The sequence below is a fragment of the Strongylocentrotus purpuratus genome, unplaced genomic scaffold (genome assembly GCF_000002235.5).
Source record: "Strongylocentrotus purpuratus isolate Spur 01 unplaced genomic scaffold, Spur_5.0 spur5_scaffold_15, whole genome shotgun sequence".
NCBI lineage: Eukaryota > Metazoa > Echinodermata > Echinoidea > Camarodonta > Strongylocentrotidae > Strongylocentrotus > Strongylocentrotus purpuratus.
This window is the reverse complement of record NW_022145600.1, coordinates 18,169,210-18,186,550: the sequence shown is the minus strand read 5'-3', so window position 1 is coordinate 18,186,550 and position 17,341 is coordinate 18,169,210. Positions and strand designations below refer to the sequence as shown.

General features: G+C 37.9%; 2 protein-coding genes across 2 annotated transcripts; one reads left to right on the top strand and one right to left on the bottom strand.

The window, feature by feature from the left end:
- Positions 1 to 513: 513 nt before the first annotated feature.
- On the bottom strand, positions 514 to 6,556 carry LOC577044 (H/ACA ribonucleoprotein complex subunit 2-like protein). Its single transcript, XM_777298.5, has 4 exons — positions 6,160 to 6,556; positions 3,753 to 3,822; positions 2,679 to 2,784; positions 514 to 1,560 (listed from the first exon to the last, which is right to left on the bottom strand). Exons 1-4 carry the CDS (start codon positions 6,314 to 6,316, stop codon positions 1,435 to 1,437), a joined length of 459 nt encoding a protein of 152 aa, XP_782391.1. The 5' UTR covers positions 6,317 to 6,556; the 3' UTR covers positions 514 to 1,434.
- Positions 6,557 to 6,737: 181 nt separating this feature from the next.
- Positions 6,738 to 12,116, top strand: LOC373403 (P3A1 protein). Its single transcript, NM_214592.1, is given in 4 exon segments — positions 6,738 to 6,894; positions 8,840 to 10,356; positions 10,743 to 10,903; positions 11,441 to 12,116. Coding segments are annotated over 2 exon segments (1,164 nt in total). The 5' UTR covers positions 6,738 to 6,757; the 3' UTR covers positions 9,867 to 10,356; positions 10,743 to 10,903; positions 11,441 to 12,116.
- The last annotated feature ends 5,225 nt before the right edge of the window (positions 12,117 to 17,341 follow it).

Sequence of the window (17,341 nt, the reverse complement as noted above, 5' to 3'; positions counted from 1 at the left end):
AGTTAAAAATCAAATGCTTCTTATATTTGATGTTGGTTTGTTTGTAGTATATATAGAGTAGAATAGGATTCCGATCCCTTAATCCTGATCAACAATACATACAGTGGAGCCTCGATAGACAGAACACCATACAATAAAGTCACTGTAACTTGGTAATTTTGCCACTCTCGCCCCTTACGTTTCCTTGTTATCGGGTCCTGAGTAACTCCCGAGACACTGTACATGTTAAAGTTGCTCAAGCGTGGGTATATAGAGGGCAGCACATGGATGTATGCACGGGAGCATAATACTCATTGGCTCAGTGTTATGTAGTGATCGCCAAGTTACCTGCTTCACGAACGGCTATATACCCATGCATGAACATCTTTGAACAAGGTTTCAGAATAAAATGTTTCCTTTGATTCTCTCTCTCAGAAATTGTTAGAATATGCTTTGTCCAAAGGAATTCTTTAATGTCGGGGTTCCACTGTACTTTCCTACAAATTAATATACAATAAAATTAAAAGCACATCATTTTGGTTTATATTTACATATTTTACACCTTTTAATGAACAAAGAATTTAAAAGAATTATAATACACAATGTTTCTGTTGATATTATACATCATTTAGAAAGAAAAAAATTAAGCTGTCATATGTACATGTACATAGTAGAGACTTATAGATTTAATACTAGACCATAATATGCTTCACTGAGACTTTGTCTAGCTCTGGTGAATCAAATGAAAAAAACAATTGATACGATTTAAAAACTTTTTTACCAGACAATATTGGAGTACGTAAAATATCTACCTATTCCACTAGCAAATGCAATCTTTGAGTTATGACAGAGCACCAATTAGACTTTCAATACAGCAATAAAGAGAGATTTTAGATCTTGTGTACTCAACTTGGCCCAGGTTTAGGACGTACTGGTTAGGTAAGAAAGTCATGATCTACCAAATTTCTTAATTGTGGGACATGTGAGATAACTATAAAAAAATATTTTTAAAAATAAAGAAAGATGGGACAATATTTTTCGCAGCAAGACAATTTGGAACAGTGAAACCTCATTACAAGGAACAGCGATATATCAAACTTTAGAGATAATAATATAACAGTCTAAGATATTGGTTAAAAGGCTCTACTAAAAGATAGTTTCCATATACAGGTATAAGGTAACTTCCTTGTCTCAAGGAAATAGTTACAAGTCAAGTCCAAGATATTTGGTCACTGTAATTCTAGTAATTCTAACTGCTGCCTCTTTAAAAGATTTAAGAACATGCCACAAAAATGAAATCATTATCTTCCTTGATATTTGAAAGATTAAACTTCGCATCAATGTCATTCTCCAAAAAAACCTTTTTCACTGACGTTTGCCTGAAATGAGTCCATGAATCCTTTGTATAGCAGTACAAAGAAACCAAAAAGTCTTCTGATATCTGAGAATGTCTTCTTAAATCGGAGGAGGTAGGGCCTTTACTAGAGTGAGACATTCCTTGTAGCTATCTTCGTAGTCTGCATGCTTCTTCACCAGAATGCAGCATGTCGCCCTCTTTGCCCCGCTTGAAGCTCCCAAGTCCTGCAGAAGGTAAAGCACAGCGATTTCAGATGACCATTAGAATCGCATGCCCAAGGGGGTGTTTCACAAAACTTGTCATCAGTGACAAATGACAGTTTCTGTTACAAGCTACCGAAATCCTTGCTTCTGATTGGTTATCAGCAGATTTGTCACTGATATTTGTCATTTGTCATTGAAAAAGGGCTTTGTGAAACGGGTCCCAGGAACATAGGACTTCAGAATCTTATCACAGATGACTCGAGAGCAATAGACCATTTTTGTAATGTAACCAAATTTAATGTATATGTCTTTGTGAAGTGCCTCAATACAAATATAGTGAGGCACTTCCAAAAGACGTATGCACTAGATTTGGTAACACCACAAAATTGGTCTATTGTAAACTGAACATGCATGAATATACTTTATCTAAAAATGGATTAAATGCCAACTGAAATATCTTGAGCTTTGTGGGAAGGGTCATATGATACAGTCAAACTCGCATAAGTCGACCTTGATAGGACCGAGTGAAATGCTTTGACCGTCTACTGAGAGCTGGAAGGGCAATAACTCTAGGTAAAAGTATAGGACGTAACATCCTTCTGGCTCTAAGCATATTTTTATCTCAGCAGTCCACCCATTATTTTGCTTTAAAGCCTGTCTGTACTAGTTTGGCCAGGAGGGATTAGACCACCCAGCGTGGTCACTGACAGGTGGCATCTAATCAACTCAGCTCTCAATTAACATAAGAAAAAGAGGATCATGGGGGACCAACGAGCACGGCTTAGGCATTGTTTTCTATATAGAGGGAGCAAGTAGCTACAAGTAGTACAGTGGGGCTTTAATACTCACTGGCCTCAAGTTCTTTCTACCAGTAAATATGAAAAAGATTAAGGTAACTGTCTAAAGCCCGTAATAGCCTAGCCTTATTGCTATCATATACATTTGTGTGGGAATCGTTAACGTCTCCCATAAAAGAAAACCGAAAGACGGCATACAACTGATATCAAAGCTAATTCTCAGATTTGGCAATGGACTTGCATTTTGACAGAAACTCTCTTGAAACAAGTTCCAAATTGTTTGAAATAGAGGAGTCTTTTTGCTCATAAACACAGCTCTTCATGAGAGAAGCAGATACTTACAGATTTTGAAGGAACGTAGGCATAGGGCAGATCAAGGTCTTCGCATACACCAGGCAGATGGCACATGACTTCAATGGGCGTTACATCTCCAGCAAACACCACAAACCTGAGAGGGAGAGGGAGAGAGAGAGAGAGAGAGAGAGAAAGAGAGAGAGAGAGAGAGAGAGAGAGAACCTCATCAGATAGGCAATTAGGTAAGAAAGTAATTTTGCACATTTGATTTGCGAGTCTAGACCTACATGTACACGTATGTATATCTTGTATGGATTCAAGTAGGCCTATGTTTTTTTGTTTCATTTACTAAAATGTAATATACAGTTCCAATAATAGTTTCAATCATATGGGCAGCTTTGTAAAAGGACAATTTCAGCATAACGAACATGAGATCAGAACATTTTTTTGAGGTTATTTAAGACAGTTTTAAACACAATTAAAAGTCATAAAGCATATATCTATCAGTGAACACAACATATTTGACTATCAGTAACATAGGCCTACATAGCAAATTTCACAGTATTCCACTAAGGTCAAATAAACAAAATAACATGTTTAGCGTCCTGTTTTTTCGAAAAATAGGGAGGAGGCCCTTTTCTTTTCTTTTTTTCTCTTTCAAAATGGCTACTCAAAATTGCCGCTCGGTACATTTTCCCTCACAGTCGGTCTATTTTTCAAGATGGCCGCCGACATTTTTTTTTTAATTATTTTTTTTAAAATCAGAAATAGATCAATTTTAGCAGTGTTTTTCATGTTTTTTCAAAATTTCAACAACAAAAAAAAGGCGGCCCCCATAAAGGAAGCGGGCAGGGACGCTAAACATGCTTATTTTTTTACATGGCCTAAAACTAGAAGTTTTGGGGGCTAAGGGTAAAAAAAAAAAAACTTCTGCAAAGAAATTCTTCTTCTACTGCTTTTGGTAGTTCTCTGTCCTTTAATTCTGAATATAATTGTTATACATGTAGTCTAGGTGAAATGCTGAGTAAGTTGTGTTTGTACTAGTACAGTTAGTACATGTCAAGCTTCACATCAAGATAAGATTTTAATGAAATAAAATGAAAGATAAAGAGGAAGCTTTACCCTTTTTCTCCTTTGCGAAGAAACTTTTGAACTTCTTTTACACCACGTCGGACCATCTTTTCTTTACTAGCTGTGAAGAAAAACATAATCATCAGATAAACAGGTTAGCAAAAAATTATAAGTCAAGTCGAATGTAGATAATTAATAGCCTCATTTAGTCCTCCAATACGATTTCTAATTACCAGTTTAAAAATCTAAAAACAAAACACAAATAAGGTTGAACTTTATGGCCAGAATTCACTAATGAGGTTTGTCTTGAAACGCATCAAAACGCATCACATGACGCACATAAACCTAGCCTTAAGGGCTCCCTCAAAATGTTTTTTATGATATTATTCGAGGGAGCCTTAATTTGCTCCCATAGGGTCCCACGGAGAGGTAGGTAAACAACATCAAAAATGTGTCCAAAATCACACTTTCCCGCACCCGACCAATATTGGACAGTGGCTTTGATAAATTGTGTGGGACTTGTGATCGTAACTACACCCAGAATATCATAATCAGAGGTAAAAATTAAAAGCAATTTTCTTACCAGACCGATACAGCTCAGCTCCCTTTTCACGTGTACCGTGTGAATCCACGATCTCTACACAATGGTGATGACCTCTGACTGGCACTTCCGTGATTGTGCTGCTTCCGTATAATGCGCTGTATGAGTGTTATTCAGCGCATTATACGGAAGCAGCACATTTACGAAGTGCCAGTCAGAGGTCATCACCATTGTGTAGAGATCGTGGATTCACACGGTACACGTGAAAAGGGAGCTGAGCTGTATCGGTCTGGTAAGAAAATTGCTTTTAATTTTTACCTCTGATTATGATATTCTGGGTGTAGTTACGATCACAAGTCCCACACAATTTATCAAAGCCACTGTCCAATATTGGTCGGGTGCGGGAAAGTGTGATTTTGGACACATTTTTGATGTTGTTTACCTACCTCTCCGTGGGACCCTATGGGAGCAAATTAAGGCTCCCTCGAATAATATCATAAAAAACATTTTGAGGGAGCCCTTAAGTAGGCACATTCATGGGGCACTAGAGGGCGCTTTGCGCGCGTACGAAAATCTGAATGGCCTTGCTGCGGTGGGTCGGAAATAATCAGCCCAAAACTTGGATATGGGAGGGTGGAAGGATATATCTTTTTTATAATGTTATCTGGTCTTACCCTTAACCATCCTATGTTTAATCTATGTAGAAATAACATGCGAGTACGATATGAGAAACATCGGGCCCATTACTGATGCAACTTTTAAAATATTAGCCTAGAAATGACCACCAAACGGAAAAAATTGACATTTTTTCCCGACAAATCTTCATAAAATCTGATTTATAAACAAGTCACATCTAGGTACACTAATACAAATATGATTTTCTGAAAATTCAGGTATTATTTTTTAAGTTTCTTTCAAGTATATTTCTGCGCATTGCAGCGCCAATGTTCTTCACTGCTTCAAAATCACCCTTGAAAATTTTTTTTTGCAACAAATTTGTTACGAGGTCCGCGAGTGTTCCCCGTTCCTTGCGTGTTGAAAGTTTGGTAATACATAGTTTACATTGACTCGCGCACGAAAAAATGGTCGAAAACAAAATGTCAAATGAAGAAATAAACAAGCTTTTGTATAGTTATAAGAGTTCTATCGAGGTTTCTTTGTCGATTTAATTTATAATATAGTCTCAATTAGAATTTAGAATTATCTCACTAAAAAGTTAAGAAACCGACGATGTTCTCGATCGTAGTTATTTTCATTTTGGCAGCAGCCGATCTAGCGTTGTTTGGGCAAAAAGCTAGGCCGCTGTCTTCCCATCGCAAACCTTTCCGAGTCCCGCTAAAATGGCGCGCTGCGGAGCTCTGAAGCTGCGTTGGTATCGCTGCAAACTCTCTGCCGGCTAGCTCCCCACGACGGACCATTCGCGGTATGGCGAGAGTGTGTGTGTGAGGTACGATTTTGGATTCGAGAACGCACGTAGTGCAACCGTGCGCGTCATATTCAGCTGTCGAAAGTCTACGACCAATTTTACATGTACGATTTTTAGTACAGATACTTGGTCAGTTTTCTTCTTATATCTTTGGTTTTACAACATTTAAAAATATAATTTCTTCAAATTTGCTCCTGACTCGGTTCAGACTAATTGTGTGATGTGTTTTCAAGTCAATTTTTTGAATATATTTTTTTGCATGAATTTGCCCAACACTGCACTGCACTTCTGGCAAACCCAAAATAATAAAATTAAACGTCCATAAGATTAAGAGAAGATTTCACATCCGGACTGTAAATTTAGATATAAACAGGATTCGATGTGGGTTGTTATTTTTTAGTTGTTGTCAACTAAAAATGTGTACCATTGACATCGATTACTTTTGCACAGAATAACACACGTCCATTTGAATGAATGGGACTACATATCACCTTTTTTGATGACTTTGTACAACTTTTTCGTTAGTTTCCTTGAAGCTAGAGGATTGGCTATGGGAGAAATTCGCGTAACAAGTTCATCATATGATAGTTCCTGTGTTTCAGCTTCCTCAGCGTGGTCGATCCCGTTCTTTACTGCTGGTGACTTCATGCTTGTGCTTTTTAATTCTAGTGTCGTCTCGTCCACGTGTTCAACAGCTGCGTATTAAGCTATGTGTGTAGTGCAGTGGCCACGCCAGGCATAAAGCTCGAGTAGTACGGCCCGAGCAGTTAGCTATGCCAGCGCAAGCGGCGTGGTTAGTTCAGAGATTTCGCTCCATTGAACGAGACCCATCGATGCCTCATAACTGCGGTGCATCGATTACTGTAGAAGTATACTAGTCGCATGCATTCTCGTTTCATCCATCATATGTTCCCTTTTTATGTATAAGAATGAAAAAAATTGAAAAAATCTTGAAGGAGAGATTGATAATATTCTATTATATTTTTTTAATTAACTAGAATTCGATCATAGCCTTGATAAAACTAAGATCTAAGACTGCCGTTCAAATTGGCATCATCAATTAGCATCATTATTGCAGTGGCTACAATCATGGCGGATGAACAGAAAGAACTCGACACGCCTGGGAGCGATGGGTTTTCAGCTCAGAATCAGCAAAATGACGACTCCAGCATAGGAAACGATGGAGGAGAAAATGCAGAAACATCTCCAGGGTCATATAGATCGAGGTTCGTATATGATTTAAACTTCGAACTTGTAGTATTTAATCAATTTATACAGCTGAGTGAGTGACATTGAACATAAAAAATGCACGCGACGCGAACGCGCACTAACCGTCAGCGCAACGTTCCAGCCGCTCCCAGCATATTACACGTCCACGTTCATATGCCCATTCCCCAGCCATAAAAATAGATTCACGTAAAATAGCTAGCCTAGACCTCTACATAATTATCACACATGATATGATCATGCACTATCGCCTGATGTAGATCATGCTGTGTAATCAGTAGGGGCGCTGGTCCGAGAATGAGGATATCCTCATGAACACGGACAAAATGCGTCCTAATATTTAAATAGACCCTAGATCTAAGGATTAAAAAAATTAAGGATCGTCTGCATTTTGGCCGACACTTTTTTTCCATCGGCGCTCTGCGGGTTTCCAAACCGCCCGCTGGCAATGCAAAAAAAGGGATTCATCGTAAGAAAATAACCCTTGTTTACTTAATAATTAGGCCTGATAATTTCCTGATTATTTTTTTCCCAATTTTTTTTATTTTTTTTATTTTTTTTTACACAATCTTTTTTTCTTCCCCACTGATTTTTCCCTCATTTTCCCAACTTTTTCCCAATTGTTTTACTTAAAAGGTGGGGAATGTTGTTAGATGCCATTTTGTTTCTGCAAATCCCTTTTCTTTCTTTTTTTCTTTTTTTTACTTGGCGGGGGCCAGGGGATGGTTGAGGAAAAAATACCCTTTTTTTTTTAAATTGCTCACTATCACTCCTGGGGTTGTCCATCTTCCCGAGGATTTATCGCTCAAGATGTGAAAGTCTCTGTACAGAGTCAATGTAAAATGCATCAAGAAAATCATTGCAGATTCTTTTTTTCGCATCTTATTCATATTGAATATGTAATTTGTAAATAAAGTTGCTTCATTTTTTGTTTGAAAATTTCTTTTTCATTGCTTGTGCCTTTTTTTGTCATTTTTTGTCATTTTTTGTCATTTGGTTGTGTTTACTAAGTTAGTGAATTCCTAACTTGCCTGAGCTCCAGAGCCTGCATAGGAATATTGTACTTTTTTGTAATAATGTTATGTAACTATCCGTAGAGGTGTAAATTTTCTTATCTCATTTTTGACTAGAGTAAGACAGGTTATTTACCGATGCCAAACATCAGGAGCCTAAATTCTCTTTGTATGAGTGTGTCCTTGGAAAAAGTATGAATTAAACAAAATATTGTCAAAAGATCAGCAATGTGTTTGTTTGTTTTTTTGCATGATTATTTTTTTGTTTGCTTTTTCTTTAAAGAGACGAGAATGAAAATGTTAATTTCACAGTAAGATGCCCTTGAAACTTTAAATCTAAGTAAATCCTGCTTTTTTGCACCATCTTTTTCCCTTATTGATGCAACGATCTAACATGTGATGGGATTTTTTCTCTCCATAAATTAACTACAAACTCATTTTGCAATATTCACACTTGTTTTTATGATCTTTTTCCATCTTTGTGTGTGACTTGTGATCTGACATTGGACTGTAAGATCATATGAGAAACCAGGCTTGGATTTGGCCTTTGTTTTCTTGAAAGTTTTCCTTATCAGAGTACATGTACATGTACATTAGGTATGTCCTAAAGGGTTTGTCATCTATCTACACGTTTGAGGTAATTTTGTTCAAAAATTCAAGCACCGACGTACCTTCAGAAACATGTTCATATTTGGGACAGAGTGTCAACCATGAAGACAAAGGAACTGGGTGTGATTCAGCACAGCTTCATGTGGCTCATCTTCTCATTCTGCACAGCTGGTGAGGACTCATATAGACAAGGCTCTGAGTACAATAACTATAATAACGTGTAACATATGCTCAAGCTACATGTAGATTTAAAGCTGAAAGAAATGATTAACGATGAGAGACGTTAGTGACCAATTCCAACCATCATTTTCTTGCTCTGCAGAGATGACGGAAGTGAGATGGAAGCTTCAAGCGGGCCATCTACACCACCACCAACCTTTGTGCGTCTAGCACCAATTTTAACACCTAGCGAAGCCATTGGGACCGGCGGGTCATCATCCAGTTCACAGTCGGTAACAGAAGGAACCGACCAATCAATATTGTTTGAACAGTCAGCTGAAGGTACGTCTGGTTCGGGGCATATGGATTACAAGTTTGTCGATGGCAAATACGTTCAGTACACACCTACGGGACAAGAGGGCGATGGAAGCCCACAGTTGATGGATTTCAACGGAAAGTCATCCAGTGTCACCTCAGTAGATGGCGGCCAGGGGTTCATATGTAAAGTGTGTGGTGCTTGGTATAAGCTTCGCCAGTCGCTGAACTCGCACATACAAGACCAACATCAAGGCAAGCGATTCAAGTGCTCCAAGTGTCCCTACAGCACAAACAGACGCCATGATCTCTATCGTCATGACGGGCAGGTACACAGGGGTACCGCCAAGCAAACCGTCCCTCTGGTGTCTCCGATAGCCAAACTCACAGGGAAAGCCAACACCGTAGCAGCAGCTCTGAAGAAGCGTGACGAGAGGAGAATACTGAAGAAGCCACTGACCATTAGCTCACCCAGCTTTACCCCGGCCACCATAAGCCCAGCTAGCTTGAGTGCTGCCAATCCGACATCGGTCAACTTGAGCTCTCCCACAATTAGCTTAGAAAACAAGTCCGTCAAGCAACTGCTCAATCTAGGAGAAGGTGCTAACTCCCAGCAGTTGGTCGTGGTCAGTGACGGGATGCAGGGGGCTGTGTATTCCGAACCCCCGTCTCCTCAGCAGAATGAGAACAGATCGGGATGGCTGGAAGAGAATTCAAGCAACAACAGCAGCAGCGGCAGCAAGCCGCACAGGCAGACGGAATCCTTTGAGCACCAGCTACCAAGCGGTGCCATCTTCAGACGCATCACAGAAATCACATTCTTCCCTGATGGACGCATTCGAGAGACTCGTACAGAGGAATATGAGATGCCATGATTTCATAGAGAAATCAGTTTCACTCTAATTTACTGTTTGGTAAAATGCAGGCTTTTAATGTGTGAACTTGTAAATGCCTTTTCGGCAATGTGGGATTAAATTTTGTTTCTAAATTGTTGTTTAATGAAATTAAAGTCCCAAATTGATTTTGTATTCAAGTAATACTAGTATTTTCCTTTTGCCATCCACGATGTTCAAAATGGCTGACTAACTTCAAAGAACATTTGCAGAACATTGTGATGGTTCAAAATTTAGATAGTTATAAAAAGAATGTTGCATATACAATCATGTTATTATTTTTTCACCTGATGGCTGAGGATGAACATGTACATCTAAGTAGACAAACTTTGCAAAATACTTTTTTTCTGAAAGAGCTGTGGGTTGTGTTGACTTTCTGAATGCAAGTAACTATTTATAACAACAAGTATGATGAACTTATTTATGAGAGCTTAATCATGATCAATAAATTTTATGTATTTTCATAAGTTAAAGGGATTGTTTAACAATGTTAAATCTGAGATATACGGTCCTACATGTTACCAGTGTCTGTGATATGGTGTAATATTGAAGCCCTAAAAAAATCGTGCTTCAAATGATCGAGAAGTGCCTCAAAAAAAAAAAAAATCTTTGAGTGACAGGTTTTACCATACTCGTTTTCCCCAATAGACTGTAGTGTTATGAAAACCGTTCAGTGAACGGTTTTCAAAATTGGTAATTCCAATCATTAATATCTTGATAATCAGACAGGCGATCGGCTTGTAAAAGTCATGGAGTTCCTGACTGACCTACAGTGTAAAGGTTTATAATTATTATATTGCAGCATGAGCTAAATCAAGGATTATTTCTAAAGGATCCAAGACAAAGTTACCGGATCCCTTTAATGTTAGAATTAAATATGACTACAGTCAGTACAGTGTACTTCAAAATTCCAATACATGATTTTGCAAAGGTTGAATTGATCAAAATTTGTTAAAATCTGAAGTAAGATGATGGGATATACATGTACATGTAAGTTCTAGAGCATAGTTTAGTTAAAGGTACTATGTCCCATGTGCAGGCCAAAAAAATGAAAAAGTAAAATTCCAACTGCATTTGAAAGATAATACTAATTTCGAACTTCCCTATAAAAAGGTGGGGCTTGAAAACGTCTTACAAGTGGGAAAATAATGACTATTAGTTGTCAAATCGACTTTAGGGCTATAGAGCCCAAAAGTAATAGTCTTGATTTTCAGACGATTGTACCGAATGGTCATACGTTTTATTCTGCGCAAAGATTCAATCAGTTTCATCTTGGCCATCACAAGAAGTGGGTTATTGATGTAGACAAATGCTCATGTACCCTTTACAACTCTTTTCATGTATGTTATTACCATAGAAGAAAAAAAGCCAGTCAGTTACTCAATAGTGTCTGACAGTGAAGTCTAGCAAGTAAACGGGTTTCCTTGCATAATTTGAATATGAGGACACTGCTAACGTTTAAATTTCACAGATAGGACATACATGACATATTCATAATTCCTGCAAAGTTCTACAGCATTTGAGGTTGGCTGCAAAAGGGACATAGTACCTTTAAGTTGTTGTTTTTTTTTTTTTGGGGGGGGGGGTAAAAAACTACCAAGTTGTATATAACGCATCTTGTTGCCAGAATCACAAAAAGTCGATCTCCCTATTCCTATTTACAGAATGTACCTTAAATTTCTTGTAGACAATTTTTACATTACTAGTGGTCAAACAACGTATGCCACCTTGTAATTTACACAGCACATTATATTTTTATACATGTATGACACAGTCTATAAGTATTAGAGTCATTGAATCATGATTTATAAAACTATGAAAAGTTTATAAAGAATGAAAATATTATATATGTGAATTTTCATCTAATTATAACTTATTGTATAACTTATGCACCTGCATTATTTTGTTCTTATGATATCAAAGGTAAAAAATGAATCATGTATACCTGCTGTTCAGATTTGCATTTAATAAATATTCTAGTTTTTGTTGTGAATGTAATTTATTGTACATATCGGGTTACCGGGTAAACGTACATGTAGTATTGAGGTGAAAAAGTAATGGCCAAACTCACCGCAAAAGTAAGTAATTGTATCACTTTTTTCTTCTTTTTACATTATATGTTTATTTCATTTCATTTTTTTGTGCCGATTTTGTTTCCATAGTTTAAAACAAAAAAGCTTTGTATAATATTCCCAAGAAAAACATGCCTTGTATGAAATTCAAAGTGAATTCCAAATAAAGTCTATCGTGTACTCAAGGAAAGAAATACTTGTCTTTATTCTTCATTACTGGTAGCTATTTCGCATTTCATAAGCAGGGTGGTCTACAAACAAAGATCGACTTTAATTTGGACTTAACTATGCCAGCATTTGCTTACTGCCACTGCTTGCTTTCACTATTGGGATCTTCAGATTTTATATTTTTTCTTTCAATAATGAATTATCCAAAAATGTAATTTCTGTAGATTTGTGACCATGATTTGTACATCCCTTGAGAGACAAATGCCAGTAAATGGTGAGAGCAAACAGTGGCCTGCCATATTTAAGTCCAACTTTAAAGTCAATCTTAGTCTTTGTGAAACACTCCACTGTACAATCATAATTCAAACCTGTCGGCTGTTTCATGTTTATACCCCCTTTGGACCACCCTGACTGATAAGTTAACCTGCAGACAAACATGCATACATCTTAGGGATTCTTTTAGCTACATACTCTACAGCCCATGAGATTGAAGGAAGAAATATTCTTTATTCACTGTAAAATACTGGCCTAAACCGAGTACGTTTTCCTAGTAATTTGATTTAACATGTTTACTCAGACACCTCTTGACATTAATGGTCAACAACAAGAGGAAGGAACCCGTTTTACATCCAAGAGGATGGATACAATGTAAGACCAGGGACCCGTTTCACAAAGCCCTTTTTCAATGACAAATGTCAAAAACCAGTGACAAATCTGCTGATAACCAACCAGGAGTGAGGATTTTCCACTAGCTTATTACAAGAACTGTCACTTGTCACCAATGACAAGTTTTATGAAATGGAGCCCAGAACATAAAAATGATTGTAGAGTTGAAGTTGTAAAGAAGTTCTACCTCAGTGAAATTGATCTAAATTCGATGAATTATCTTTTATGTACCAGGAAAAAGTACTTTCAGTTCACTCTCTTCCAGACATTCCACAGTTAACCTTGGCAAATTTTTGAAGTGATGATACAAGTGTGATATGCTTCACACCTCTATAACTTATAACACAGAGATATTTATATGTAGGACCTTTGTTTAACGTATTGATCTTTCATTTACAAGTTATTAAAACAAAACTTTCCCATGTCACATCTGAAAGAGCCAGTTGTGGTATTTTGTCTGCAAAAACTGTACAATAAATACATGAATCAAACACACACACACAATTTAATTGCATAAATTCACAAAACGAGCTAAACATTTGATGCTTACCCTCTAAGAACTGTACAACAGAATTAGTATCCTCTGACTTTATCAATAATCTGACCACCTCCTTCTCACCTCCCTTGCATTGTGTGGAACTTTTGTTATGACGTAAAATGAAGAATCTGAATCATTTACTAGTATTTACTAAATTCAATTCAAAATTATTACGAGCTTCTTTAGTAGCTTGGACTAAATAACATTTAAGAAGAGAAGTTGTGTTAAAGCCCCTCTGCACTTTGGCCAGGAGGGATTAGACCTCCCTGCAAGGTCACTGACAGATGGTTATCTCATCAAATCAGCTGTCAATTAACATAAGAAAAACTGAAAAAGGGGAACATGGGGGACCAATGGTCACCGATTAGGCATTGTTTGCTATATAGAGGGCGTAAGTAGCTGCAAGTAGTGCAGTGGGGCTTTAAAAGATGACTCTAAGCATAGATCTGTAGGTGTTTGAAAAGTCTAAAACATTACTGTCTTGAAGCCTGTTCCTCTTCACTAAAACAATTCTGATAAGAAATCAGGCTTAATCCAATTCCATGTAGAATCAAACCTGTCTTGGTGGCTACCCCTCTATAAAGACCACCTGTCTCTAGTGGTCACCCATATTGCCTCCCTCCAAAAGGAAATATTGAAGAACCTCTCTAAAAAGGCCACCTGTCTACAGTGGCCACTTAGTGCTGGTTGTTGCCCTTGGGTAGCCTAACTAGCCTTGATAGACAGGTTTGACTGTAAATGCAATTATCCTTTTCATGATCACAAGTCACTTAGAGGACCTACAGTAGTAAGGGGGACCGGTACAACTGTGACCCCCCAAAGTTCAAGGGCGTTCAACTTATTCATAAAGTGTATTTATCTCAGTCATGATCACAGGTCTTATGGAGGACCACCCAGTAACGGTGACCGGTACAACCGTGGCCCACCAAGGTTCAGGGGCCCGCCGGACCAGATGAGGGGACCATACGGTGGGCACAGGCCCAGGGGACCACCCCCAAGGGACTTCAGGAACAGGTTTGGAGGGCCACCCCCATTTGATCCCAGATATGGACCACCACCAAGGAACCGGTTTGGACCTCCACCGAGGAACATGCCGCCTATGCCTCCAAACATGCAGGTATTTTGATATTCCTTCCTCTTAGAGTTCTGAGAAAAAAAACATTAATCATTAATCCTTTTTTAATGTCCCATGAGAGAGTATGAATCTGTGCAAATTTTGAAAAATGTGACTAGATATTATGGATGAATTGAAACCATTTCAGTAACCCTGTGGGGATGAAGAATAGATAGAAATATGCAAATTATTATTGTTTGGTATCATTAGGGAGAAAAACAACAAGTATATAAAGTTGTTTCTCAATGTGAATGATAACTAATACATATTTAGTTTTCTCTTACATGTAGAAGAATATTGTGTCAATCAATCTGCTTTTTTTTGGTTCATTTGTAGAGAGTTTATTTTGGTTCTTTGAGCATGGGCATTTTCAAAATATCATTCCCATGACTTTTTCTCTTTTTTTCAATTAGTTTTCAATACAAAGACTGCTTCTGTTGAATAGAAGTACAATGTGATATAAGTTTTAGTCCTTTACTTGGATGTTATGTGTATGCTGCTACTGTTCATTAAATCTTGACGTTCTTGAAAAATATAAAAATATTTTCAAATGCTTTCTTCTGAGCTCTTCTACTTCAGTTGGTGCTCATATCTTAGGAACAATCCCAGGTAAAATATGCATATAGGCAGGTAATGTACCATCAGAATTATACCAAAAGTAAAATGTGAATGTTTCAGTGCCATGACAGGGTACATGTAGGTGAGTGAAATCAGTTATATGGCTGTACGTTTTTGATAATTAGGGAACCACGTTAGGTACATCTTGTCTGTGGAAATTAGTCTTAAGATGTCTTATTTTCAAAACTTGACAATTATCTTTCAATTTCATAAAACAGATGGAAGAATCAAAGTTACATGCATGTTTTGATATTCATGCATAAATGTATGCGTAACATGTAGGAAGTCGTACTCACATATTTTTCATGGAGTTATCGTGATGACTTTGCTTACCGGTACCTAATGTTTGAGGATCTTCCCTTATAGCAAAAAGATAGAAATTTCAATAGTCGAGGGGAAACAAATTTCCCTCCTTTCTGTCATAGATTTTGTGTCTTTTCAAATATCTACTTGCTAGTAAAGACCTTCTTGTATGAAGAGACTTCTTTTTACCAGTAAGGGATAAGGATTATAACAAGTCGCTCTCTCTTCATTAACCCACAGCCTCCCATGGGAGGTGGGATGATGCCCCCTCCTGGCATGCCGCCCCCAGGTATGCCCCCTTTCTTTCCCCCACACATGGGGGGTATGCCCCCACACCCCTTCCAGCAGCCACCCCCTAACCAGCAGTCACAGCAGCCCCAGCCCAAGCCAGCTGGCCCCGCTGGTTTGACCACGCCCCCTCCAGGGGTCAGTCCGGCGACCTTTGCTATCGCCATGGATACCAACCAGGACTTCTGGGTGGAGAACACGCCGGCAGAAGGAGGAAAGGTGAGTGGAGTTGAGAATAAAGGTTAATTGATGTGTTAGAAGAGAAAGGTAGAAGAAAATATGACACCACCTACAGTAACATAGAAATGGGTTACAACAAAGAAATTCCGAAAACCAAATATTTTTATAAACGTTTTCTAAATGACTGATGTTTTCTATCCATATACTGTAGGTACTTCTTTGCAATTTATGGTGATAATCATTATTCCTTAATAACAGGATTGATAGGGAAAAGTTTTCTGAACTTTCATTGATTTATTAATTCGATACCTTTGTTTATTAGGTTTACCTACATTCAAAAGTATATAGGGACAACCCCTCTCCCCATTATGACATATAACAGCGGTGTCCACTAATTGCTAATTTAACCTGAGGGGGAAAAAAAGGATTAAAAACTATGAAGTTAAAATGATTTCTTAATTAGTTCTTTTGTAAATCAATCAACCCTTCCATTACTTCGGGTTAAAATAGCAAGATTCTTTACATTTATATAGCTAGTTTTGTCATAAAATTGGATCTAGATAGGCCTGTATGTCATGTACATTTGTAGCCAGGTACACTAGTTCATCACTGCCAACTTTCCGTCAATTGCATGTAGTAAAGCCCCACTGCACAACTTGTAGCTACTTGCTCCCTCTATATAGAAAACAATGCCTAAGCGGTGCCCGTTGGTCCCCCATGATCCTCTTTTTCTTATGTTAATTGAGAGCTGAGTTGATGAGATAACCACCTGTCAGTGACCACGCTGGATGGGGCTTTAAAACCTTAATTTAAGACCACTTCAATCTATCTTCAATTTCTGTTCGTCCATTAACAGACCTACTACTTCCATGCTAAGAAGCGTGAGCCGACATGGACAAAACCAGAGAACGTGCGCATCATCAAGCAGTCCGACCTGAATGCCATAGCAGCCGCTGCAGGAGTGGCACAGCAGCCTACCGGTAGTACTGCGGCATCCGCAGCGGGCGACGCAAAGACCACTGATCCAACGGCTTCAGATGCCGGTGCAGGGCAGAAGGCATCAAATGGTGAGATTCTTATTTTTCTATGGTTAAGTGTATACTTTAGCATAAAAGTCTAACTGAATTTTTATCCACAGAATGGAATTTGGGAAGCATGGTATTAAATTTGATGGTTGTAGATATTTGACCAGGATAGATGTTGTTCCAGGATTAAAACATGTCTCTAAATCTTTATTTGTATTTTATAAACCTAACTTTAGTTAATAAATGTCATTTGTAGTGTAGTTTAGGGAGCCTATCCACAACAAGCTCTGCTTTTCCGTAGGCTCCGCTACTATGCAGTATTCAAATGAAGGACAATTTTTTTAATAGTGTGTACCAGTATTGTAATTTTTCAATATGTTACAATCTTTGTAAAATGAGATATTGTGGAAACCGATAAACTATCTATCTATCTATATCTTTAATCCATATCAATGTCTTGTTCTTTGTCTTTCAGACACCACTAC

Excerpts from the sequence above, each read along its gene's own strand:
- LOC577044 (XM_777298.5), bottom strand. The coding sequence starts at position 6,316 with ATGAAGTCACCAGCAGTAAAGAACGGGATCGACCACGCTGAGGAAGCT. Across the intron at positions 3,823-6,159 it reads GTACAAAGTCATCAAAAAAG|CTAGTAAAGAAAAGATGGTC; the intron begins GTGATATGTAGT and ends TTTTCTTCACAG. Across the intron at positions 2,785-3,752 it reads CTTCGCAAAGGAGAAAAAGG|GTTTGTGGTGTTTGCTGGAG; the intron begins GTAAAGCTTCCT and ends TCTCCCTCTCAG.